At 46.0% G+C, this 25,088-nt stretch overlaps 3 protein-coding genes across 3 annotated transcripts; all 3 read left to right on the forward strand.

The window, feature by feature from the left end:
- The first annotated feature begins 251 nt into the window (after positions 1–251).
- Positions 252–3,176, forward strand: LOC136007244 (interleukin-8-like). Its single transcript, XM_065665166.1, has 4 exons — positions 252–403; positions 746–881; positions 1,681–1,764; positions 2,336–3,176. Exons 1-4 carry the CDS (start codon positions 340–342, stop codon positions 2,364–2,366), a joined length of 315 nt encoding a protein of 104 aa, XP_065521238.1. The 5' UTR covers positions 252–339; the 3' UTR covers positions 2,367–3,176.
- Positions 3,177–5,641: 2,465 nt separating this feature from the next.
- LOC136007245 (interleukin-8-like) lies at positions 5,642–8,712 on the forward strand. The gene is made up of 4 exons (XM_065665167.1): positions 5,642–5,790; positions 6,533–6,671; positions 7,806–7,889; positions 8,484–8,712. Exons 1-4 carry the CDS (start codon positions 5,727–5,729, stop codon positions 8,557–8,559), a joined length of 363 nt encoding a protein of 120 aa, XP_065521239.1. The 5' UTR covers positions 5,642–5,726; the 3' UTR covers positions 8,560–8,712.
- A 6,052-nt stretch (positions 8,713–14,764) lies between these two features.
- On the forward strand, positions 14,765–18,111 carry LOC136017109 (interleukin-8-like). The gene is given in 5 exon segments (XM_065685119.1): positions 14,765–14,889; positions 14,891–14,960; positions 15,719–15,854; positions 16,604–16,687; positions 17,281–18,111. Coding segments are annotated over 5 exon segments (402 nt in total). The 5' UTR covers positions 14,765–14,808; the 3' UTR covers positions 17,312–18,111.
- Positions 18,112–25,088: the final 6,977 nt, after the last annotated feature.

The raw sequence follows: 25,088 nt of genomic DNA on the forward strand, positions 1-25,088 counted from the left end.
CCCCCCCCACACACACACATTCCACAGAGCTAAGTCCAGGGCAACTGTGTACAGAGTCTGTGTTTTTCTATTTATTTCATTGATTAATGAAGTGTTTTCTGTTAATGAAAAGCAGTTTCATGGTCATCTGGGGCAAGGGGCTTGCCCACTCACCCGTGACTCATGGCACAGCAGCATGTTACAGGTTTGGAGTTTCCATTGGCATGACCCATGCGTGCCAGGGAGGCTGAGGCAGTATAAAACCCAGCAGGTCCCAAAGCACCAGCACTGGCCACCTTTGGGGCTCACCTCATCACAGCACCAGGCCTGTGGAACACAAGGGAGAAACACTCCTGCATCATGACAGGCAAGGCTGTGGCTGTGGTCCTGATCCTTCTCTTCATATCAGCGATGGGAACAGAAGGTACAGAATTCCTTTCTCAAGCTCTCCTAATTGCATGTGCAAATGCTGACGGCAGAGGTACTGTGCTGTGCAGCAAATAACTCTTCTAATACTGCAAGGAAAAGAACACACCCTGACAGAGGTTGCCCAAAGTGGTGAATGCTCCATCCCTGGCAGTGTTCAAGGCCAGGCTGGACAGAGCCTTGGGTGACATGGGCTAGTGTGAGATGTCCCTGCCCATGGCAGGGGTTGGAACTGGGTGATCTTAAGGTCCTTTCCAACCCAAACCGTTCTGTGATTCCATGTTTCTCTGCTGTGGAAAGAGGAAAAGAGTGCACCTTATTTTTCTTTCTTGTTTTGCAGGTAAGGCCCTGCCACGCTCAGCAATGGAGCTCCGGTGCCAGTGCATAGGCACTCATTCCAAGTTCATCCATCCCAAGTTCATTCACAACGTGAACCTCATCCCCAGCGGACCTCACTGCAAGAACGTCGAAGTCATGTAAGTGCTTTTGCAATATCCTCCCAATTACTTAACGAGAAGGAGGCAGATTTTGCACTCAGGGTGATGTAAGGGTTCACGGACAGATGGAGCGAGCCTGCGGGCAGCTGCTCAGAATGCAGACCAGCAGCGCTGTTGCTGTGACAGAGAGCACACTACGTGTTAGAAAGCCTGTCTTGTCTTGACAACTCCACTTTTCAAACACCCCATGCAAACACTGCAACCTAAGCTCATATCAGACAGCAAAGAGCTTTCTAAAACTCTGAATTCCACCAGCAGATGAGAAATTAACTTCATGCAGGAGCCATGCTGAGTGATCGAAACATGAATGGGATGGCCAGGTCAAACCAAGGGATCCCAGCTCTACTCAAGTCAGTGAAGAAACTCCCTTAGCACACGGATCATATAACCCAGTCACAGCTCCAGAAATTCTGTCGTAGCAAAATTCCTGTGGACTGGTCAGTACAGTTTGTGAAAGAGGATGGAAAGAATTAACCCTTGAGTTAAGTACCCTCACAAGCTGGTGAAAGGGGACGGGGGAAAGAACCGGTTTTGGAAAGCATGAGAGTCCTGAAATGGTTTAATGCATTCAGACAGGTTTGAGAAGATAAGAAACCTTTAAAACCCCCCACCCCCCCACCCCCAAACCTTTATGTTAGGCTACAGCCTCAGCTGCTGCAGCTTGAAGTGAAGAAAATGTCAGTGTACACCTAGAATGATGATAGGAGGGGAAAGGGAAATTGCCTTGGACTTCCCTAAACAGACCTGACCTTTTCCCTTCCTCCTTTCTCTGTTGCAGAGCTACCCTGACGGATGGCCGGGAAGTCTGCCTGGAGCCCACCGCTCCCTGGGTGAAGCTCATCATCAAGGCAATCCTAGACAAGTGAGTTGCCTGTTCTCAGCGAGCATGGCTTATCCGAAAGCGGTGTTTTAGTCGAGGCAGCAAACACGTGCAGTGCAAAGTTCTCACAGACTCAGTCTCCTCAGGCAGCTACTGATGTTTCTGTTCACTAATGGGATAAACTGGGATTGTTTCCATCCTTAATCATCAGCATGAGGTTGGATCCCTTATACCACTCCCCATGTGAACGGTAGCTGCACCTCTTGTAAGGCACAAGCACATTGAAAACCTGCAGCTTCAGTGCTCAGGAAAACCAGGCATTAACTGAGGGGTTTTCTCTTGCTTGCTATGGTAGAAAGCAAGGAACAGCATTTAGATGAGTGGGGGAAACCAGGCCCACAAGGTCCCAAGAGAAGCCGTGGAAGCCCCCAGTGACTGAGGACTTGTGGAAAGGTCACAATGTGCAAGCAGCCGTTAGCTTCAGTTACAGCTTTTAAGGGGCTTGGACACAGAAGCACAGACCCTTAGTGTGGATCTCATCTTATTCCAGGGAGTGATACCTGTTCCACAGGCAAGTTCTAATCTTCTCCTTTTCCATTTTCTTTCTTTCTAGGGCAAACGCCAAACCTGAGACAGTGTCCTAAGACAAAGAAGACAAAACGTCCTAACTCCTGCAGCAAGGCAAAAGAGAGATGGAGATGCCCATCCAGCTTCTGGCAGCTCACCTCCTCCTGCTGCCTATATTCGCGCTTCTAACAGCACCAAGAGTGCCCGGATTCCCTGGATTTAGAATCACAAAATCACAGAATGGTTTGGGTTGGAAGGGGCCTTCAAAGGTCGTGTAGTTCCAACCCCTCTGCAATAAGCAGGGACCTCTTGAACTAGATCAGGTTTCGTAGTTAGCTCACGACAGTACTTTAAGTGTTTTACAGAGGTCACATTACGTAGGGGAGGACTCACTGACACCAGAAAAATGCAGGCAGAAGAAATGGCTTGTGAAAGGATGTGGAGAGATCCTGGAGTAAGGTTTGGTAAACAGCTGGATCAGTGCAGAGCTTTCGCTAAACGACACCTTCCCTTTCTGCTGTTTAGGAAAAGAACACACCTAACTCCTTCTCTCCAGGAAAGCATCGATAGGGGAGCGTCAAGTTTAGGCCACTGCTGCTCAGACTTTTTGCTCAGAGCGGACTACTGACCAAAAGAGGGAGCCTGCAGAGTTAGGACATCAGAATTCTGAGACACTGGGCTTTGTGTCATCATTTTCAAGATATTATTTATTGTGAATTACTGTTGTGAAGGTCTAAAGATCTATTTAATGCCATCTTTTGGTTAGAAAGAGGCACGTTATTTATTTATTTATATATTTATTTTTACTTTTGCATAAGGATGTCATTATTTATTCACGCAGAACATATTTGATATGCGCCTAATAAATGTTTGTGGAGATGTTTTCAGTACTGTGTGTCACTAATTTCTGTATTGAAATACAGACCTGAAAAAAAGGTTGCATTCTCTTTCATCCACCATGGGATGGGTTCACCAAAGGGCAAGGGGTGGTTTATTGCAACAGTAAATTACTGCCTCTGGTGTATGCAGATGGTTTCCAGTAGGAGGAATTATAAAAGTTGTGTTCTTTCTTCCTCTTTTCTTGTCAGACTTGGTGTTTTCAGAGCTCTGGCTGATAAAACTCACAGATAGAAAGTAATGAATGAGTAACGGTCAGTCACAGAAGCTCCAAGGCCATAGAGGTGGAGGTGCTCAGACAGCTCTCAGTCAGCTGAGAACCTGGTGCTGAGCAAGGTTTTTCCTTCACCTGAATAAGCAGGGAAATCCGATAAACATGATGGAAGTCACTGAGCATCCTCCTGAATTGCAGTGAGGAGGGAGGACTGCATCAGGAGGAAGCCCAAGAGTTCCGATTGTATGGACACACATTTGCCTGTGACGCAGCGATTTCCAAGGGACAGACTGGAAGAGAAGCAGTGAACACCTGAGAAAATGTGAAAGTTGAGCAAAGGTTTCGATATTTGTTTTGCTTCAGCCTGTTCCACTAAGGATCCACTCCATGTTCTGCACAAACAGCTCGTGTTTGCTCACAGTGCAAGGTAAAAAGGGAGGCTCTGGTTTTCGTTTGAGCAAGACCTTGTGCAGGATGGTAACCGATCAAACCCCACTTTGCCCCCTGTCCCTGTCGCTGCCACTGTCCCACAGAACTGCTCTACAGCCTGATAGGCCTCATCCTCAGCATGGAAAGGAGACAAAGGGGGAAAAGGTTTGTCCAGACTTGCCTTACTTGTCTAAGCCTTCCTAGTTTCCAAGTGATTTTTACAAGCTGGCGTCTTTCAGAGATCTAATTTGGAGGCAAGCATGTCAGAAATATCAGCCAGGAATGGGGAGAGGTGGGAAGAACCCCTTTAGATGCGTGCCAATAAAATTATATGTGTATCCTAAGGGACTGGCACCTGCTCAGCTGCTGTACAGACACTTATGGTAAGCGTATTGCCGTCATCACCAGCAAAATCTCAGTGAAGAGATGGGAGCTGATCATGGCTACAGGAGGGCTCTTCTCCCATAGGTGAGACATGATTCAGAGGCTGGCCAGAAATGATGAAGTACCACGTTTTGGCCCTGTGTGCCCTCACAGCATGCCTTCCTTAGGAACACAAGAACCCTCGTGCTCCCAAACCCTGTTCTGGTGCTCTCAGAGACTGCTGAGAGAAGCACTGCAGCTCTTTGGATGATGGCTACCTGATCTTCCATGCTGTTTCTGCTTTGCCGATACTCTCCCTTCAAAGCTGAAGTCAGACTCCATGAAATTCCCAGTTCTTCTGGCAAACTATTTTTACACTGAACAACAAAAGCAGGTCTGAACTAGTCAATTCTCTGAGCCAACACATCCAAAACATTGTCCCGCTCCCTGCCGAGCAAAAGCCAGGCGCTGTTTGTGGCCAGCATAAACCGCCATCTCCCCTCCATACAACACCAAGGCTCTCCTTTGGCAGGCTCCTTCTTTTCAAAACCCAATTGCTTTCTCAATTTTAGTACTGAAATTCATACGGGCAGCATACTTTCGCAGCTCACAGTTTGGGCCAGCTTCTTTCCTTGAGATCACCTGTTTCCACCTCACAAAAATCAGACTATCCAGTACCCCAGTGAGTGAACGATACAAATGATTTCCCTTAGGACAAGTGTTTATCTCCTGTCACAAACCCCTGCGATCACTCTGGGTGCATGTTAGCAAACAGTAACTTCCCAAGTGCTTATTTTAGCCAGGTGCTATTGCAGCTCCTGTTGTCAGACACTTTCTCTTTTCACATGCTGAACAAATGCCATTTTCAGAAGAGCTTAAGGTGGCCATGCCTCCGTCATTTGAAGCTCCTCGTTTCCTGTTCATTGACTGGAGAAGCTTTCCAGTACAGAGTTAGGCATCTAAATCCCTTCAGCCAAACTGAAAATGACAAAATCCTGTCAGAGAAGAACAGAAACCGGTTATGTCCTGCTCTCATAGGACTAAACAACTTCATTAGGTCAGGTCAAGATACAGTCCATAAGATTGGGATAAAGAGTTCCTGTAGTGACGTTGGGTGAAAGTTTCTGCACAAGGCATTTAAACCATGCAACGAAGCTGAACAGAAATTCTGCCTTCAGAGAGGGCGAAAAGACCTCTTTATTTTGGCTCGGGGGCATGCGTGCTAATACTGTCTTGATTCCCAGCTCTAGGCTCCCATGCAGGTGTGCAAGCAGAAGGGGATGGATGATAATCACCATTTAAAGAAATGTCTGAAACGCGCTGCAGCAGAAGCAAGTTACGGAATTCTGAAGTGCCTCTGAGCGGACCGCACAGAGATCTGGATTTCTTACGCAACACTCGCACGTTAGGAGACGCGAGCGTACAGAGCCCTTGTGCTGTGCTGGAGTGGCTGCTGGGCCTGCCCCTTCCCAGACAAAACCCACTGTGAAAGCAAGCAGAGCAGGACGCTGGTCAAGCAGACTTCTGCACAGCAATGGGTGACAGAGCTGCTGCTGCTGCTTGGGTTCTCTACTTGGTCTTCATGGTGGGGTCAGAAGGTAAGAAAATGATTTCTTAACACTCACATAACCAATGGATACATACACCCAAGAGGGCTTGTGCTGTGTTAATGGTGACTTTTTGCCAGAGATGTGTATCTTCAACATCCTGTCATTCAGAAGTTACAAGGATTGCTCGTATTTGCATCTGTTAGGATGCTGTGGCTGCTTCCAAGGGTAAAATCTATTTCCATCAGAAAGTTACTTTAGTCCTATGCCATAATAGATGTCTCAGCCTAGATTTTAAGGAACGTTTGAATTCAAAGAGGACCTTTTTTCTCAACGTGTTCGTACATCTTTTCCACATGACAACTTTCTCCTAATTGTACTTCTATTCCTGGTAAGCCGGTTGATGACAGCACTTCCTCAAAGGAAGAACCATGGAATTTGCAGAAAAGAGTAAAGGCTATGAGCAGACGATCATGGCAGAAACTTGTCAACAATATGTGGACATGTGATGTTAGGCTATTTTAGCCAAGGGATGCAGTTTAGGTGTAAATTCTGGCCAGGCACAAATGCACTGGGAAAACACCTGAGTATTCTCACTTAGAAATAAGCTTAATTTCAAATGCTTTTGCACGCCGATAGCGAAAATGTAACTTTATTTTACCTCGAAGTTCTCAGCACATCATAGGAGCTGAGCAACAAGAATAACACTGACAGAAGGGAACAAATACTCTTTACTTCACAGGAGCACGAGATGATGTTCATTTACCTCCCCATAACTTCTTTTTTTCTACAGGCAAGGCCATGGCAAAGGCAGATGGGAAAAGCTTCCAGTGCCTGTGTGACAGCACTCGTTCCAAGTTCATCCCCCCCAAGGCCATCCAGAATGTGAGATTAAACCAAAGAGGACCTCACTGCCAAAACTTGGAAATCATGTGAGCACTCTTGCAAAATACAGTCTTGCACTCAACCGGAGGAAGCCAATTGGTGCTTCCCAGCCTGGGTACTTATTTACTTTGGCTGGAATAATGTACCCCTTGCAAAGGCCTCACGGGGCACCAAGTATAATGTATTAGACCTAGGAAGGGAATGAGATAATCCCCTGCAAACAAGTCACTTCCAGACAGTACTTTAGAATTCTTTCTGTGCTTATATCTTCACTACACCCATCTTCAGAGGAAAGAATTAGATCCCATAACACATGCAGGGCACGATTACTAATTTGGACAATGAAGAATCAATTGAAGATATAATCTTGAAACCACTGACATGAATTCAAGCAGTTTCCACTAATTTGGTCTGCATGTGGCAAAGTTTGAAGTGCCACAAGCTGTTCCCTATGTCAGAATTGTATACCGAGCATTTTCCTGTGTGAGAAGTGGGAATTAGAAAATCCAAGTGAGTACAAAGTAAAAGACATGGTCAGCTAAATTTAAAAGTATGTCAGGAGCTGTTCACATGAATTGAATCATAGAATCATAGAATCATAGAATAGTTAGGGTTGGAAAGGACCTCAAGATCATCTAGTTCCAACCCCCCTGCCATGGGCAGGGACACCTCACACTAAACCATCCCACACAAGGCTTCATCCGACCTGGCCTTGAACACCGCCAGGGAATCAGTGCATTCCTGTAAGCAGAGGGGGGCTTTCAGGTTCTTGTGCTTTCACTATGGTTTCGTGAGTAATTCCAGCACAATCGCACCCTCTATGCAGCATTGCACGTCATCCAGTTCCACCTCACCAGTAAATGGGAATTTCAGCCAGGTTTGAGTTAAAAAAAAGGAAACAGTTTTCCAAGATAATCAAGTTCCTGAAATATCTGCTAAGCTTTGACCAGATAGAGAACAGGAAACCTAATAAAAAATCATCAGGCTCGTTAAAAAGATTGCATCACAAGTGCCTACAGTGACATCATTTATGAAAAACCCAAATGCCCGCATGCAAAAACACTCTGGGAAAATAATTCTCCCTAGTTCTGTCAGGCCTGCCACCAGTTCCCTGGTCACTAGATCGATTTCAGACCCATGAGGGCCCCCCTAGCCTGACCTTCCCTGTTCTTCCTTGGCAGAGCTACGCTGAGATCTGGCAGGCCAGTGTGCCTGGAGCCCTCTGCTTCCTGGGTCCGGCTCACTGTGAAGGCCATTTTGGCCAGGTGAGATATTTTCCTTACTGGATCTGCTTCTGCTGAAACCTGGCTTTAGAAGGCGTATTTTCATTTCTTGTCATGAAACTGTTCTCCCTCTTCAGGCACTAGGAGTTCTTGTCAATGCTTCTGTCTAAATCTGTATTCCTAAATGCCTGAGGATTAAACCCGGCTCCTCACTTTATCCACCTGCCCTGTGTTAAGCCACCTAAAAGGCCAGAGTTAAATGATGCGCCCAAGAACCTTGTGAGAGGTGGCACAATCTGGGTGCGTGTTTGACCCTTACAAAAACCAGGCTCTAAAAGACTCACCCCATAATTCAGGTGTAGAGCTGGCATTTCTATGCTTATCAGCCTTTACTGCTGTAAATGGGGACAATCACATTCCTACTGAGCGCACTTCGAGCACAGGCCTATGGAATGCCTTTCTGTTGGAGCAGCACTTGTGTAAATACAGGATTTTGCTGTCTTTGCACATATGTATTGGGTTGATACAGTAAAAATAGGTCATTAACAACTTGTGTGCTCTCCTTGTAGCTTGTATTGATGAAAATGATTTCATTATTAGATTTCTGAATTCCCTTTGAACTTCATCTACTTACAGGGCCAGAGGCAACACTGAATCACCCCTCAAAGAAAAGTCAAGGAGAAATACACCTCGGAGTTTTTCAAGGATATGAAACGAGAGGAAACCATTGATGATGAGAATGTCAAGGAGCAGACCCCCCTTCTGCTACTTTACTACACTTGATAAGTTGCTTGGTGGTTCTTTTTCCCCTGATTCTACTTACTTCCTTTGCTTTATCTATCTCTAAAATGCTCTCTGCAATGGATCAAGTTGTTCAAGCTTATTGAATGTGTTTTAGTGCTGTAAGGACAAGAATAAATTAGTTACCCTTCAACGGCCTTACCTAAAGTAGAAATAGAAAGGATACAGTTAGTAAACATTGAAACAAACACATAGTAGGGAAGAGTCTGCATAGCTTGGAAGGAAGGCTTCCATGTACTTGTCACGGTTCTTTGAAGGTGACAACAAGCCTATGGGTGCCGCAGGTCCCCCACAGTCAATTTGTCATGCTGAAAGCCCTTCACAAGCCTCACCAAACATTAGAAATAAGGAGGCTGAGAAAGAACACTTGGAAATGGATAGCTAAGAGGTGAATCCACAGAAATGAGGGGCAGAATGAAAAAGTCAGCTTTTTCTGATAAAGAGACATCACGCATGGATTCCTACACCACCTTTGTGGGGTCCCGCTTGGCTTAGGAAGGTCATTCACTATGAGCTGAAGTATGCTGACGATACTAAATGAAGAGTAGCCAAGACTAGGCTCAACCATGCAGAACTGCTGAAGCACTGCAGGAGACACATTGGTTAGGCAAGAAACTCCAGGTGAAATTCACTTCAGAAAGTAGCCAAAGTGATTGACATAGGCACAAATTACAAAGCCCGTTTGAAAACAAGGCATTCTAGGCTGACCGTTAGCACACAGGAGAGAGCGTTTGGGATTATGCCTACTTGCACAACAGGGGCATCACATCAGGGCTCAGCAGTGAGAAAGCTTCAAATCCAAGCAAAACCCACCCAGAAACCCAAGCCATGCAAACAGGATCTTAGGAGTTACTAGGGCTTGAATAAGAACTACCAGGTTTTGTTATGCTGCTGAGCAACTTCAAGATTCACCAACTGTGCAGCCCCTGGCTCCTATCTTCAAGAAGACACATTAGATTTGGGAAAGGCTGAAGGTAGTGCCACAAAGATGAACAGATGCTCCATACAAGAGGTGATGAAGCAAACTGCATCTCTTTCTTTCAAAAGTGAGGTGCCTCTAGGTGGCCAGAAGAGAAGTGAATTCACATCCACTTCTCCATGAAAGAACCAGCACTGAGGAAGTGGCACAGATCCTGTACCAGCTGCTTCTGGCAGCTGCAGCAATGAGTTCTACGGAGACCAAAGTTTCATTTTCTATACCCAGAAAAGAGCTTTTGTGGCAACGTATGTGTAAAATGATCTATGGGATTTGCCACTTACCGGCACGGGGAATGCTGATTAAAATGTGACTGACTGAAGGAAATGGAGTGTCTTTATTAGTTACTTTAGCCAAGCAGTCTTTCACTGGAGGTACCTGCAGCACAGCTGCAAGCAAGCGTGGCCTGACACCTAAATTACCGCCTATGAGGTTCTTCACTATGTCTCATCAATTGTTCTAAGAAGGGAGCATCTAAAATTGGAGACACTAAATTACTTGTGTTGTTTCTGAAGTGATATCTGTTGCGCTGTATTTTCACTTATAGATAGGAAGATGGAGGTAGAGATGCACATGTATATATATACAAAAAGAAGTTCAGAAGTCATAGGTCTGAAGAGAAGACATTATTTTAGCAGAATGGGAAATGTTTGGCAATAGTATTTCTTTCATATTAGTTCTACCTGATACTCTAATAGGCCACGTTTTTCTGCTTTGCGAAAGAATTTTGCAGTTTATGTATTTGTTATGTTAAATCAGAGTCACAGAATGGTTAGGGTTGGAAAAGACTTTAAGGTCATCTAGTTCCAACCCCAGTGACACCTCACGCTAAACCATGTCTCCTAAGGTTCTGTCCCACCTGGCCTTGAACACTGCCAGGAATGGAGCATTTGCCATTAAACATCAGCTTAATGCACTATTAATTTCTTTCTATCATCAAAAAGGATGTTAAAGGTGTTTTCCCATCATGGTTTGCTACATGTGGTTTATGCCTGGCAATATAAATCTAGTTTCTGAGGATAGGAAGTTTAAATTGGGATTCTAGCAGCAATTATCAGCTCAGAAGTGAGTGGTCACGGCAAATGGTGGACTAAAGGGAAAAAGACCATGAAGGACTCATAAAGTAGGCAGTAAGGGTTGCAGCAAGAGACCCTCTGGGAGGCGGAGATGAATGCGTGATGTGCATGATGCCTGCTGACCACTTGTAATGAAATCAGAAGTTCCTGGTATAAACTTCTCAAAACTTCCCATTAGTTTCGTCCTGCCACTTCCATATCTTACTGCCGCAGCCCGAAAATGCTTCCTGCCAAGCTCAGGACAGGGAAACGCAGCTAAAGCAATGAGCAAGAACTCCAGCTGCCCGTCCATAACAACTCACTGGCTGGACTTAGTGTCTTCTCTGTTAAAACCAAGTCGATCCAGTTTGTTTTTAATACTTGTTAATATTTGGTAATGTTTTATGTCAATATTATAGTGAATATTAAGGTATCATTTTCTGCTGTTGCTCTATACGTTATATTAATATCATCAGTGACTTTTGATACTGAATTGGATCAAACAAACATTTCATTTAACCCACGACAGCTTTTTGACTGGAAGCCACAATAGAGAATAGACAGTTTTCATGCAGAGAACATGTGAATATGAAATGAAATACATATCACAAATAAATATGAAGTCACATAAATATATACTCTTGTATTTATAAACACGTCAGTTAAAAGACAAAGCTGTACTGCTGCTCTGTGATTGCACAGGGGCTCAGGGAAGCCCAGAACTTGCCATGATCTGACTGAGGGCACGTCACCATCTGTATTTACACGCTTCATTGGATGGAAAATCACAAGCTGACCTAGGCTTTTTCTGCTCTCTACGCTGCCTCTTCCTCCTAGAGCAAGCCAAAGGCAGATGTTTCAGAGCCCTCCTGCTCCCCTTGCCGTGCCTCACAAGTGTTTGCACAGCACTGTGCCCAGTCCCTGAGCAGCACAAGGGATTATTTCCCAGCCCGATATTTACCTTTGGCTCTTGGCAGATGGAGAGGAACGGCAGGCAAACGCCAAGCCCTCTGTGGGGAACGGGAGGTGGTTTCAGCAGACAGAGAGGGCTTTATTTTCCCTGGGGAGCAAGAGTGGCCGCAGAGAGGACGCCCAGGAGACAGGGGTTGGCAGAGGTCACCTTGCACGGGCTGAACCCTCGCTCGAGCTAAAGCTTCGTGTCCCGGGCTGCTGCGGTCTTGTGCGCACAGCTCCTCAGGGGAGAGGCTTGCATTTGTTTAAACCGAGACAGGGTCTGACTTTTCTTACTGAGAGAAACTGAAGCAGCCCACGGGCTGGAGCAGTCCTCTGGAACTGGGTGGCTGAAACAAGGAAGGGGCTGGAGCCCAGCTCTTCCCCCATCTCTCTGATTATCCTGGTCACCAGAGCACGCACGAATCCTCCCCACTGATCCCGCTGTGTTTGGGTGTCCTTTGCTACATACAGAGGCTCTAAATGATCCTTTACAAGATCAGAAAATATTGACTTTTGCGTGCATTAGACAGGGCTACGAGTCAGGAAAAAGAAAACCCACTGGTTTCCCTCCCGCATCATGAGAACACATCCTATACCCTGCCTTCAAACACAGCCAAGGGAAGTATTTACTTCCCTTTTCATCCGTCTTTCAGTTACTGAACTATTGCCTAACTGTTGTTTTGTAGGTTACCGACATGCTTTTAATGGGTTTAGTCACGGAAGGTATCTGCTTGCAGCGGTATCAGCTTCACGAAATCAGATAATGGAGTTGGGGTTCCCATAGGCAGGGGCTGGGGTGACATCCCGGACAAAGAGCAGACGGGATGGAGGGAGGACTTGGGCGTCCCCAGGAATCCAGGTTAGGAGTACTGGTCTTTGGGCCCGATCTCATGTCTCACCTTTCAATGCCTCTATTGTCCCTGTTACACCCCCTCCGCATAATCCCAATGGGGCTGTGTCCCATCAGAGAAGAAGTGGAGGGAGAGAAAACGCCTCAGCTCTCAGCAAACACGGTGGACTCTTTTCATTGGAAACATCCTGCTCTGAAGAGATCTCTTCGCTCAGGGGCAGGTTAATCACAGAGGTCAAACAGGCTCCCGGCTCCCCTTCTGGTCTGGGGATTTCTGCAGATCTGTTACTGGCACGCTCAGGAAGTTGCTGAGCCTGGTGGTCACGAGGACAAGCAATCGTTGGTTTTCCTTGGGGACCTGAGGGGGAATTCTCGTCTCTTTTGCCTCGGGCATTAATGACATTTTGTCACACCGCAAGATTAGATAACAAAGCTGCAAACAGGCACAGAGAAAAGTGGGATCCCTAATGCCATTTAATTGCCCTGCGGGTGCGCATACATCTGTAGAGACACAGAGAAACAGAGAGCCCACAGGAGAAGAGTCAGCAAACCCTTGTCCCAGGTAGACTGGTTAAAGCTCCAACATTCACAGCCTGCTTCCAGTGAAACCGTCCTGTGAATTCAGCATGACAACATGGCAGCAAAACACAGCCTCCAGTACCTGGTAAAATCCTCTCCTTGGCACGCCTGCAGAGAGCACACGGAAAGCTCTCTGAGACACAGCTCAGAGGTCAGAACTGGAATCAGTTGGCAGGAAAGACAAACTTGGTGGCATCTTCCCTTGGGCCAGCTGAGACAGTGCTGGGAAACAAGTGAATTTTCATCACAAAGGTCCCTTTTCAAGTAAGTTTAGGACAAATGGCGCACAGTAAACCATAGTAAATCATGGGCAAGCTCTTAAAGTATTACTATAAATACCTTATAATGCTGTACATGCTAATGATAATTGAGCTTTTACGAGCTCCCCAGAGTTGGGGAGAAGCACGTCTATCAATGCACAGATCACAACACGTGGAGCTTTGAGGTTGGAGATAAGCAGCAAAATGCATCACAGTCAAAAAGGCAACGTTTTCATAGCACTGAAACAGAAAGGCTTCTCCTGAGATGGGTTAAACCCCCAAATCTTTGCTTGAGCAACGTAGCAGCAGTTCTTCCCTGAGAGGGTGCCGAGGCCCTGGCACAGGGTGCCCCGAGACTGCGGCTGCCCACCCCGGCAGTGTTCAAGGCCAGGCTGGACAGGGCTTGGAGCTATCTGGGGTGGTGGAAGGTGTCCCTGCTCGTGGCAGGGGGCTGGAACTGGATGAGATTTAAGGTCCCTTCCAATCCAAACCAGTCTGGGATTCTGTGATTTAATCCCAAGTCTTCCCCTGAAATTGTCACCCTCAAAAGGAAGTATCTCTACCAGCCCCAGCGAGTAAAGAGCCGGTGCTCCTGCAGCAAGGCTCTTGAGCAGAAGTATCTCCAGCAGTGCTGTACTGCGTCGTTATTTCCCTTTGCTAAGACCTACGGTTACGGTCACTGAAAAAGAAGGCAGACAAGACTCATTAAAAATACCTAGACTTACAAAGGAAACAGAAGCAATGGCAGTTCTGCGGTCATGCTGTTTAGCCTGCATGCAAAGCTTCCTCTGTTCATCATTCATTAATATGTGTGACATGACAAATGCAGCAAGAGTCTCCAAACTGCTCAGAGTTTACCATCTGCTTTCCCCAGGAAGCTTTGAAGACTGCAGCCTCAGGTCCTCCCCTGAACTGACAGTAGCACAGATGAATTGACTCTGTAAGACGCACCTTGAAAATGAAAAGCAGAGCAAAGAATTAAAATCATTGATATCAAAGTAACGCCAAGGTAAAATCCTGAGCCCAGTGAAAAATCTTCTCAGTGATTTCAGCACTGCCCCACTTCCACTCCAGTGGCTGAGGATCAGGTAAGTGGAAGCAACCGCCAGAAATGGAGATGAGAAATTCACTGATTCAGGTATAGAGCTGGCACCTCCACAGGGAAGAGTTATCACTTGTGATAAGGAGTTATAACACAGATGTAACTGAAGCCATCACAAAGCTGTATTACTCAATCGGGGTATGCATTAGAAAAGGCACGGCATCTCCAAAAGCCAACACCAGACACAGGAATGCGTGGCTATTATTTACATATTTTGATAAATTAATACATTCTATCGTTCTTGGCAGAATAATTCCTCGTCATCTAGGAAGCCGTTTCACAACAGTCATGTGACTCATTTGTACTGCATCTGGGAAATTCCTCTCACGCAATCCCCGTGCTAGCCCGGCAGAGGCGAGGGGCGCAAAGCCCTATATAAGCCACATGGATCACCCGGAGAGGCATCAGCAATCCTTCGGGACAGAAGAGCTCACTGCTCCACAGAACCCATCCAGCAGCAGCTCCTTGCCCAACGATGAACGGCAAACTCGTGGCTGTCCTGGCTTTCTGCCTGATCTCCGTGGCTGTCTCTCAGGGTGAGTGAATCCCTCCTGAGGACTGTAGCGCTGCGTAGGCATCTCCGAGATGCTTTTCCTTGCACTGAGGTAGCTTTGCATTGGTTTGGGGAAGTTTCCCTCAGGAGATTCGCAGCAACTCCTCTGCAGCCCGAAGGTTTGCTGCACACAGCCCTTGTGCAGACGAGTTACTGACATCTTGTGGGAAAAACCTCAAGGATGCAACTTGAATTTGCCTTGCTTCTATTTTTCACTCCAAGCGTTAGCAGAGAGAGCCAGGATCTCCTTCTTACGTGTCTGAATGTTTCACTTCCTTCCCACATAATGAAGAGCTTATGATCTCATATTTGTCACTTAATGATCATACTGCCTCGAGCAAGTAATATACAGCTGGGAACAGAGAACAAATGTGAACACACAGGCACGGACAAGCCTCCAGCAATGAAAAACTCAAGGGCCCTGCTTCTGTGTAGTCACCTGTTTGTCAATCCGCATGTTGAAATGATGCAACTAACCGTACAGTGCGGCCAGTACAAGTAAACGCAAACCATGTAGTTTACTTCAAAAGGATGCGTTCATTTAGTTTTTAATGTACTTGGGCATCAGCTCTTTTGAAACAAGCAACTCGTCTTTATTCCATAAGGACTGATTTAGGCAGCTGGGACAAATACTGTTTTTTAACTGAGAATGTGGATAAACCAGGGAAGTTGAGCTTTATGTCTGACCCAGCAATGGGTAGGAGCACCTCTCCAACCATGTCTTTCCTTTCCTGCCCACAGCTAAGACCCTGGCCAGGATGGGAACTGAGCTCCGTTGCCAGTGCATAGCCACTCATTCCAAGTTCATCCCTCCTAAGTCCATTCAAGATGTGAAGCTCACGCAGAGCGGCCCCCACTGCAAGAATGTTGAAGTCATGTAAGTAGCTCCGCAGGAGCCTTCCTCTTCTTCACCTTCCTCCTGCTTCTGGGGCTTTCACACTTCCTAACCATGAACACGATGGGATCGGATTTGGTTATTCTTTTGAGAGAGGCAGTATTAAGTAATACACCATGCTCTTCATCGTCTCTATGACCTTAGGGATTCCCAAACTGGTCACTGTTTATCTGTCATTGGACATATTAAATATTTCTGGGAGGAAAACATTAATTTCAAGGACTGGGCAGTTCTTGATATACGAGACAACAGCGCCCTCCCTTTAAATGCTACATTTATTTATTAAGCAAAAAACCTCCTGGGAAACAGTTTGGGTTGGCGCCAGAGGGAAAAAATAAGTTCCCAGAAGCAGACAGAGGGAAAGAAATGAAATTAATTTGGTCTTAAATAGCATGGAGGAGAGACTGAAAGGTCGAAATTCTCGTCCTGCTGAAGCCTCCTCAGCGCTGGAGGTTTCAGTCACTTATGTAAACCAACTCAAACCAAGCACCCACATATATTGAAGAAGGTCTGGGGAATGCATGGCTGCTTTGAGAGCAGGCACAGAGTCACACAGCTCCTGGGTGGTTTTAGTTTCCTCTGCTGTGGAACACATAAACCAAATCGGCCAAGCCTAATCTGGAGCAGCTGGGGTGAATTTACACTCTTCTACAAATGCAGTATTAGCACTCTGTGAGTAAAACTGACCCATGCAGTGGTTTCCTGACTTCTCTTGAATCTTTCTTTTGCAGAGCTACTCTGAAGGATGGCAGAGAGGTGTGCTTGGAGCCCACTGCTCCCTGGGTGCAGATAATCGTAAAGGCAATTCTGGCCAAGTAAGTCCCATTCCCTTTCCATTTGGGCAGCCGAGTGCTACACCTCCCCAGAAGGCCAGTTCTTAGTAGTACTTCCCATTTTCTCTTCATCAGATACAAGAAACCAAGGAAACTTGCTGATTAATTACAGAATTAGTCTCAGAATTAGTCTAGAGTCTGGCTGCCGCAAGGTCCTTGTTCGAGCTGATACGTCAGTACCTTTGAGTACTCAAACCTTTGAGTACCTGCAATTTGGTCTGGAAGGAAAGGAACTCAGAAATGTTCAGCTCCCTTTGAAAAACGAGGCTTTAAAAAAATGCATCTTTTCCTTCCTTACAGTGCCGCATGTTAACAAATCCTATTTCTGAATTAACGAGTTTCTTGATGCAAGAAAATGCAGGAACTCCTGCAGCAGAAGTTTCCTAGCTGGGCATCAGAGATGCACACACTAGGATTTCAGTAACTGCTTTTGAGACGTCACCTTTCTTGTTTCCATGCCTCAGGACAGCCCACAGAGTGGCAAACAGACCACTCAACTGTTTGGTCAATGCTAAGCAGTGCTAACTATCCTTGAACCTCCTTTTAAACGATTCTCTTCCCTCACCTCTTCCTAGGGCTCAACTCAACTCTGACTCGCCACTCTGAGAAACATCAGGACAAACAAACCTGGGAACTGCCCCCACTCCTCCCTTGAGAGAAGCGTTTGGGAAAAGCATCTTTTGAAGAGGGTGCATCTGCCACCTCCTCCATCAGTGTTACTCTGTTTCCTGCGGATTTGGTTATATATTTATTGAATGATTTCACTGCATCTATTTAAGAAAGCCTTTTGGAATGGGCAGTGTTGCCTGCTCATTGACACTGAAGATGCTTGAATAGGAAAAGTGGTTTGATAAAGGAAATGAAGGACCCTTGGCAGCCACTTCAGCCAAAAACAGCTGGGGACGTGCACGGCACTCGCAGCACGGCTCGTTTACACTATTTCGCTGAAACACCAGCAAACTGGTATCTCCTCCTGCTCCCCTGGAGCGCGCTAGTACGTTGTGTCAACAGCAGGCTCCTGAACCACAGCCAGCCTTGTGCTGGGAGCTGGGATTTCTCACTTTGAGTATCTATCCTATGGAACCTGTAAGACAGTCGGTTTGGTATTTATTTATTGTGATTTCCATGGTATTTATAAATGTATTTATTGTGTAGGTTTGATACCAGAGAGAAAATGATGATAATTTATTTAATTTCTGCTGGGTTCTCCATTCCTGCTATTAATTTATTAAGAGCTAGTCACAGACTCATTGCTCTGTACAGGGACTCAGTTGTATGCCATATTAGCTCCTTACTCAGCTAAATGGAAAAACCTCCATCCTGTATACACAGAATGTGCTTGTGAGAGCGTCATTATTCCTAACAATGTATTATTGAATGTTTTCTATTAAAAAATCTATTTGCTATCTGTTTGTTATTTCATATTTCATTAGCTTTATTTGGAAACAGTCTGCTTCATGGCTTTTTAACCTCCTCAGCCTGATCTCTGGAACCGAAATGGAAATTTTTCATACCTAGTACAATAACTCACCCTGTTAGGGCACCCTGACATCACTGAAGGCAGTAACAAACTCCCTTTCCTCTCTGCAGGCAACTCCCAGTGCCTGGGGACTGGTGGGCTACAGGGCAAGGCTCCTTCCTTAAGGACCTTGCAGGCAAGCACATCGTCCCCTCAGATGCCAGAGTTGCAATGATCAGCCCCAGAGCTGTAACTCTCTACTGCATCAAAAAGTCACAAACTGACTATCAAAATGGGAATTTGTGACCTTTCTTTTGGTACCCAAATATCCAGCATTTGCCCTTGTGTAGCACCTGCTTCCTATTCTGACACCTGGGGAGGAGACCCAGCACAGTTAGTAAGACAGCAGTACTAGAAAACATCCATGCTCAACAATTCTCTGGAATCATCAGCTCAAAGGGCCAAACAAACGCCAGTGACAAGGAGGAGAATCGAAAGAATTTAAACCACAAGGGTTGAGAGAAGAACAGTCCAATAACTAAAGTATAATACAAACCTACTAATAATAATCACAATGATAAGGGAAATAACAAGAGGAGAGAATACAAAACTAAAAAGGGAAGGGAAAAAAATAAACACAAGTGATGCACAATACAATTGGTCACCACCCGCCGACTGATACTGCCCTACCCGAGCAGTGATCACGTCCCTTCCAGGTAAATTCCCCCAGTTTATATACTGGGCATGACGTGCTGTGGTATGGAATACCCCTTTGGTTAGTTTGGGTCAGGTGTCCTGTCTCTGCTCCCTCACGGCTTCTTGTGCTCCTCCTCACTGGCAGAGCATGGAGGCTACAAAGCTGCTGCACTACTTGGCAGCACCTAAAACATCAGTATGTTACCAGCATTGTTCTCAGACTAAAGCTGAAATCACAGCACTGCACAGCTAGTAAGAAGGAGAAAAATAATGTCACATCTGAACCGAGGACATGGGGTAATGGTTGATCTTAAAAGTAATTTCCAAACTCGTTGATTCTATGATTAATTTCATAAGCAGAGCCCATTAAAAAAGGACAAGCAATGTAACTTCTAGGAAAAGCAGATGCGAAGTTCATGGGCAATTAGAAATCCTGAACAAAATGCAACCACAGTTGCAGGGGCATTTGCTAGGTTCAAGTGAACCCTAAGATTTTGCAGGGTTTTCCATTCAACTTCGGAGGAGAGGCCAGGGAGGATGTTTTGCTTTAAAGCCACAGTATCTGTCCTTACGGATTTTAACACCCCGCCTTTCACCAAGAGGAGGTGAAAGATGTGTTTGAACTGAAATGGTAACAGTTGGCATGTTTCAATGGACCACAAGACTCCGCTCTCCGGTGTAAAGGGGGCTTCTTGCAAGATCTTGCCAAAATAATTGTGACAGTGCAGAAAACGGTTTCTTCCTTTGTTTTTCTCTGCAGAAAGAGTCATCAAGGGTTGACAACTACTCCGCTAGTAGTAAAGGCAGCTAGCAAGCTCTTTATGTCCTTTATGCCCTTTATGCAAGCCCTCATGCTACCAGAGTTCTGTTGATGGACACCAGAAGGTGACAGAACACAGAAAGAACAAAGGCGAACAAACCACTAGCAAGAAACATCAGGAAGTTCCTAAGCAATATAAAGCCTGTATAATCGTGAACCCTAACAGTGATGAAAAGCACATACATCAATACACGCACCTCCTCACCCACTGAATTCCACAGCTCGATCAGTGGCAGACCTGTCACAATTTGTGACCTGGAAACACAGAGAAACATGAGTGGGCAGCAGCTCTGGTGTGAGCCATGGAGGATGCAAGGCCAGCATCATTCACTGCCTATCGGGCACTCCATCCTACAGCAGGCTGGAGGAAATGTAGCTCCTGCCACCAGGACGAAGCCCCTGGGATGGTGGCAGAAGCCTCGCTTTTCCCTCTGCCAGCCAGAGGCCAGCGGCTGGCTGTCCGTCACAGACAGACTGCGACTGGCTGCCAGTGCTGCAAATACAGTCGAGACTGGCAGAGCAGTGCAGAGCCAGGGGGCCTGCAACAGGATGGTTTGAAGGTCCCTTCCAAACCAAAACCACTCGAGGATTCTACGAACACTCGGTCTGCCGGACAACAGGCCACTTGTGCTCTAGACCGCGCCGGTGCCCTTCCTCTCTGCCCACATCAGGAGCGAGAGGGAATGCTCATCCCTTCCCAGCCACACCATCCTGAGCGGTGATTGATGCCCCACAAGGAAGTTCTCAGCACCACGATTTGTCAGCAAGACCTTGCCCAGCAGCAGACTTTCAGGCCTTGGCTTTGCTGTCTGTTTTCAAGCACACAGGACTGGGGAGGGGCAGGGAGGGTCCCAGCAGCAGCACCATCAGCAACAGGACTTTTCCTGACAGCTCCCATGCACCTGTGCCACAAGGACTGTGCCTCTGATCATCCCATCACCAGCCACATAAGCTTTGGGGTTACGGTGATCCTTGTCTTGAGAAAGAAGAGAGGAGAAAACAAATGGGAGAGCCACAGGCTTTCGAGGGCAGAGAAGACTGCTCAGCTCATCTTGTGTGATCTCGTACATCCATTAGGCCGGAGAATCCTCACCTACTGTTGATGCAGGCAATTAGAAGGAGGAACAGAAAGCATGTCACAGTAGTCACAGGGAAGGGAACAGGAAGACTAAACTTTCGTAAAGGCCTTGAGGTAACTCTAGTAGCTTCAACAGGCTGATTTTCCAGCTGCTCTTCAAAGTCACATCTCTGCTCTGCCAGCAAACAACAGAACAAGATCCTTACCACAGACCAGGGATCTTTGGCCATCTCTCACGATTATAGTCATCACTTTCACCTTGCCTCCCCTTTACACTCAAAACCATTTCACCTTTGCCTCGCCTCCCCTTTGCGGGCCAGTACTACACACAAGGACAGCATCCAGGGCTGCAGTTTCTCCAGCAGCAGGCTGGATTCACAACCCAGCTGGATCACAGCATCCTAAGACAGCCTTGATGCACTGCAGGCCCCACAGTTCTCTGCTTGAAAGGCAGCATCCCATTCTCAAGGGCTCTGTAGGCCGACAACACACGCTTCTCTAGAACACAGCTCCTCACTGAAGGGGAAGCGCTTTGCAAACATTCTCACACAGTGCTGCCACAGGCCGGTGTTTGGACACACGAGTCTGCAGCTCAGTAGGAGCCCAACAGCAACACTGGAGGAATTCCTAAGCAAACAGCAACTGCAGCCTGAAGAAGCAAGTGTCTGCCAGTACCTACATGTCCCTCTAAAGATTTCACCGTAGTGAAGTGGGAAATACGCTTTAACACCTTGGCAATAGTGGTATGTATCTAACAAAAGCAGCCTGGAAAAATAAGCCACTACTTAGGATCAGGTTTGTTCTACATCGAACTTACTACGTGGGCAGCTGAGCTGTCTTTTACCCTAGAAAGTGTGTGAACCCTGCCCCACCTGGACACCACTGGTACCCATGTCCCAGTCGCGCTCCTCCATCTACAAGCCTCACCTGGTTGATATGAGGCAGGACTGACAGGCATGTCCCAAGACAAAAGATCCACATTTGTGCTCTCCAGCGTTTCATCTGCTGCCCCTGACAGCATCATCAGCTGATGACTTCCAGAATCGTGAATCAATCAAATCAAGAATCGTGGAATAGTTTGTGTGGGAAGGGACCTTAAATATCACAGGGAAGAACTTCTGATATCTCAATCTCCCCTCTATGAGCCTGAAGACATTCCCCCTTATCCTGTCCTTAAAGGCTCCAGTCAAAAGCCTTTGGGGCTGCCCCCACCTTGTGGCACTTCCTCTCCACTGCATCCTGAATCATCCTGGAGCTATAGAACAGGGCCTACTCAGGGTTCCTAGCTGTGTTCCTAGATTAGTGTTGCTGAATTCAATTAGTTTAACAACTGATAATAAAGTTTAATAACGTAAAAAAAACCCCTAATAATAATAAAAACTTTAATAACTAATAATAAAAATTAACTAAATATTAATCTTTATATTGGACTAGTAATTTTTATTAATGCTTGGGAGACCAGGAAGAGGGATAAAAAATGTGTCACTGGAAGTGTTTGAAGTCAAAACACTCACAAAAAGGAGATTAAGAAACAAAGCCAGTGTAAGGTAAGAGATGAGCATTTGAAATGACTTTTATTAGGATACATTTTTACAGCAAACTTGTGAAGGCAACAGCATTTACTCAGTTTGTGTACCAGGGAAGGCTTGCAGGAACATGTTTATCTGGAAAGAGACTTGGTGAAAAACAATGGTGAAGAAAATCAGAGGAGATGAGGCCAGATGAGCTAAGTGAGAGCTGGCAGACATGATTTGCACATTCACAGCAACTTCTGAAAATAACCAAAAGCCATTTTGGTATTATTTCACCTGGGAAGTTAAGCCTAAAACATTACATATTGCAAGACAAATTTACAGTTACGAAATTTGAGTTGTAAGTATTGGTGTTGGAACAGGTACTGCATTAATTAGACAAAGTATTCTGAAAATATTTGATGACCATATAGTTAAAAGTATTTTCACTCTGCAGAGGCCCTGGCAGCTTGTTAAATTTGTGTTGCAGTCACATGCACATGTGGGTGTTTGAGGTAAGTTCCTGGAGAGAAAAAACATGAGGCACGAGGATTGGAGTGTCTTAGCTCTTTAACTACACAGACAATTGAATTTGCTCTTAGTAATAAACAAAGAAAAGCAGACAAAGTGAGTTTAAAGAAAGTTTTCTTAATAGATATATAACATAATCTAGTAAGTGGCAGTCCCAGACACCCTGGGAAGTAGAGTTACCCACATTAGGTCTCTAGGGCACACATCATGCTGCAGCAGCTAGCAGGGGCCAGTGCAAGGCCACCACATTGGGCTGGGGACTCCTTGCAGCCCAAGCCATTAGCACTAGCAGGCACCCTTCTCCAGTACCTCCCTGGCAGCTGTTTAGTCATTCACATGATCATTCGTATCAATCATGTAAAAATGGTCATTGATCTGTCTTCAATTTCGGGGGATTTAGAATCACAGAGTGCTAGACTCACAGAACAATTTGGATTGGAAGGCACCTTAAAGCTCACACAGTTCCAACTCCCTGCCACGGACAGGGACACCCTCCACTAGACTGGGTTGCTCAAACTGGCCTTGGTAGGGCTTTGAGCTAGCTATTTCACCAGATACTCCTTAATTTTTTACACAGGTGTCTGAAATTCATTACTGTAAATGAAGGCTTGAACTCTCTATCAAGGACTGTAGTGATAGGACAAGGGGTGTTGGGTTCAAACTTAATCAGGGGAAGTTCAGGCTAGATCTAAGGAAGAAGTGTTTTACTGTGAGGGTGGTGAGGCCCTGGCACAGGTTGCCCAAAGAAGCTGTGGATGCCCCATCCCTGGCAGTGTTCAAGGCCAGGCTGGACAGAGCCTTTGGCGACATGTTCTAGTGTGAGGCATCTCTGCCCATGGCAGGGGGTTGGAACTGGATGATCTTAAGGTCCTTTCCAACGCAAACCATTCTGTGAGTCTGTGATTCTATGAAATTCAGTGTGCCTTGCTCTGAACTGCTGTAACAAGTAGCTCTTGCAGCGCTAGTAAGCTGACTACTGCAGAGCACGCAGGGTCCAGTGAGGACCTATGCAGATACTAGGACCTCCAGGGGAGGACCATCCAGCTCTCTGTCCATATGCCTCCAGGAACAGCTGGACTTTTACTGCTCAGATTCAGTTCCTCTCTCCTCAATGAATTTTGCGTAGCATTTCACTCCTGAAATTACTCTCATTCCTGCACCAGTTATAACCTGTGCTCTCCACAGACCTGGGCGAGCACATTGTCCAGCCCACAGGCCAAAAGACTATCCTTTTCTTCTACAGCTCTTTAGCTGGATAAACATCCTGGTTGACTGGGTTCCTGCAGTGGGGATTGCCTCCTGCCAGCGTGGTACATTTCCAGTGATGTAGCAGCTGGGACAATACTATTTCAGAGCCTGAATTTGCATTTCCAGTGGCAGCTTGTTCAGATTCTTCGCTTGTACGGACATGTGTAATGGCTAGAAGCAAGGTATCGCCTGCAGGACTGAGAATGACATTTTCAGATGGATCAAATTCCAAACTGGAAGACACACCCTCCCAGCAACTGCACAGGGAAGAAGCTTTCAAAAATTTCAGCATCTTCTAAAGAGCTATTGACTTTTTATGTTGCCTTAACAGGAAGAGGCAGAGCTCATAGTCCAAATCAGATAGTGATTTTATATGCCACTGTGTTCCATATAACTCCATCCTCATCTGGCTTTGTTCATCCAAAGACAATCAGATGTCCTCAGAGCTGAGATCAACTGTTAGCCCTGTTCATTTCCATGAACCCATGAACCCCAGAGTATGTTGTAAATGTGTTAGCCAAGCACTGAGAGAAGATTGAGCCTTTCAGTGTTAGAGAGGCTGTTGTTTTATCCGGCACCACTGTAATGCCACTGCCTCTGCCACTGAGCTGACACATAACTCTGCAGCATGCAGAGCTCACTGTGCTCTGGGACCCTACTCTGAAGAGTCTAGGTCTTGGATATCTGACTGGAATAAATATGTGATCCCTACAATCAGACATTCATGAATAGAATATAAATATGACACAGTAAGTACATTGATATATCTACTCTTGGCAAAATCAGCTTGACAGCTGAATGCCTTGAGGGGTTATTTGATGTTGTAATATGAAAGCAGCATTATGGAAGGATAGGGGCCACCCAAAGCAGTGATTTTCAGCAAGAAGATTAAGCAGAGTTGAGGAGGGTCTCTGTCAAAAGGTGAACTTTCTTAGAGACACCCGAGGAGCCACAGAGATCTCTTCAGAGCATCAGGATCTGGAACTGTGTCAGTTTGCAGAGGATGATGTTCTGGGGCAAAAAAGGTAGTACCTTTGAAG

Source organism: Lathamus discolor, chromosome 1, assembly GCF_037157495.1.
Source record: "Lathamus discolor isolate bLatDis1 chromosome 1, bLatDis1.hap1, whole genome shotgun sequence".
Lineage (NCBI taxonomy): Eukaryota > Metazoa > Chordata > Aves > Psittaciformes > Psittacidae > Lathamus > Lathamus discolor.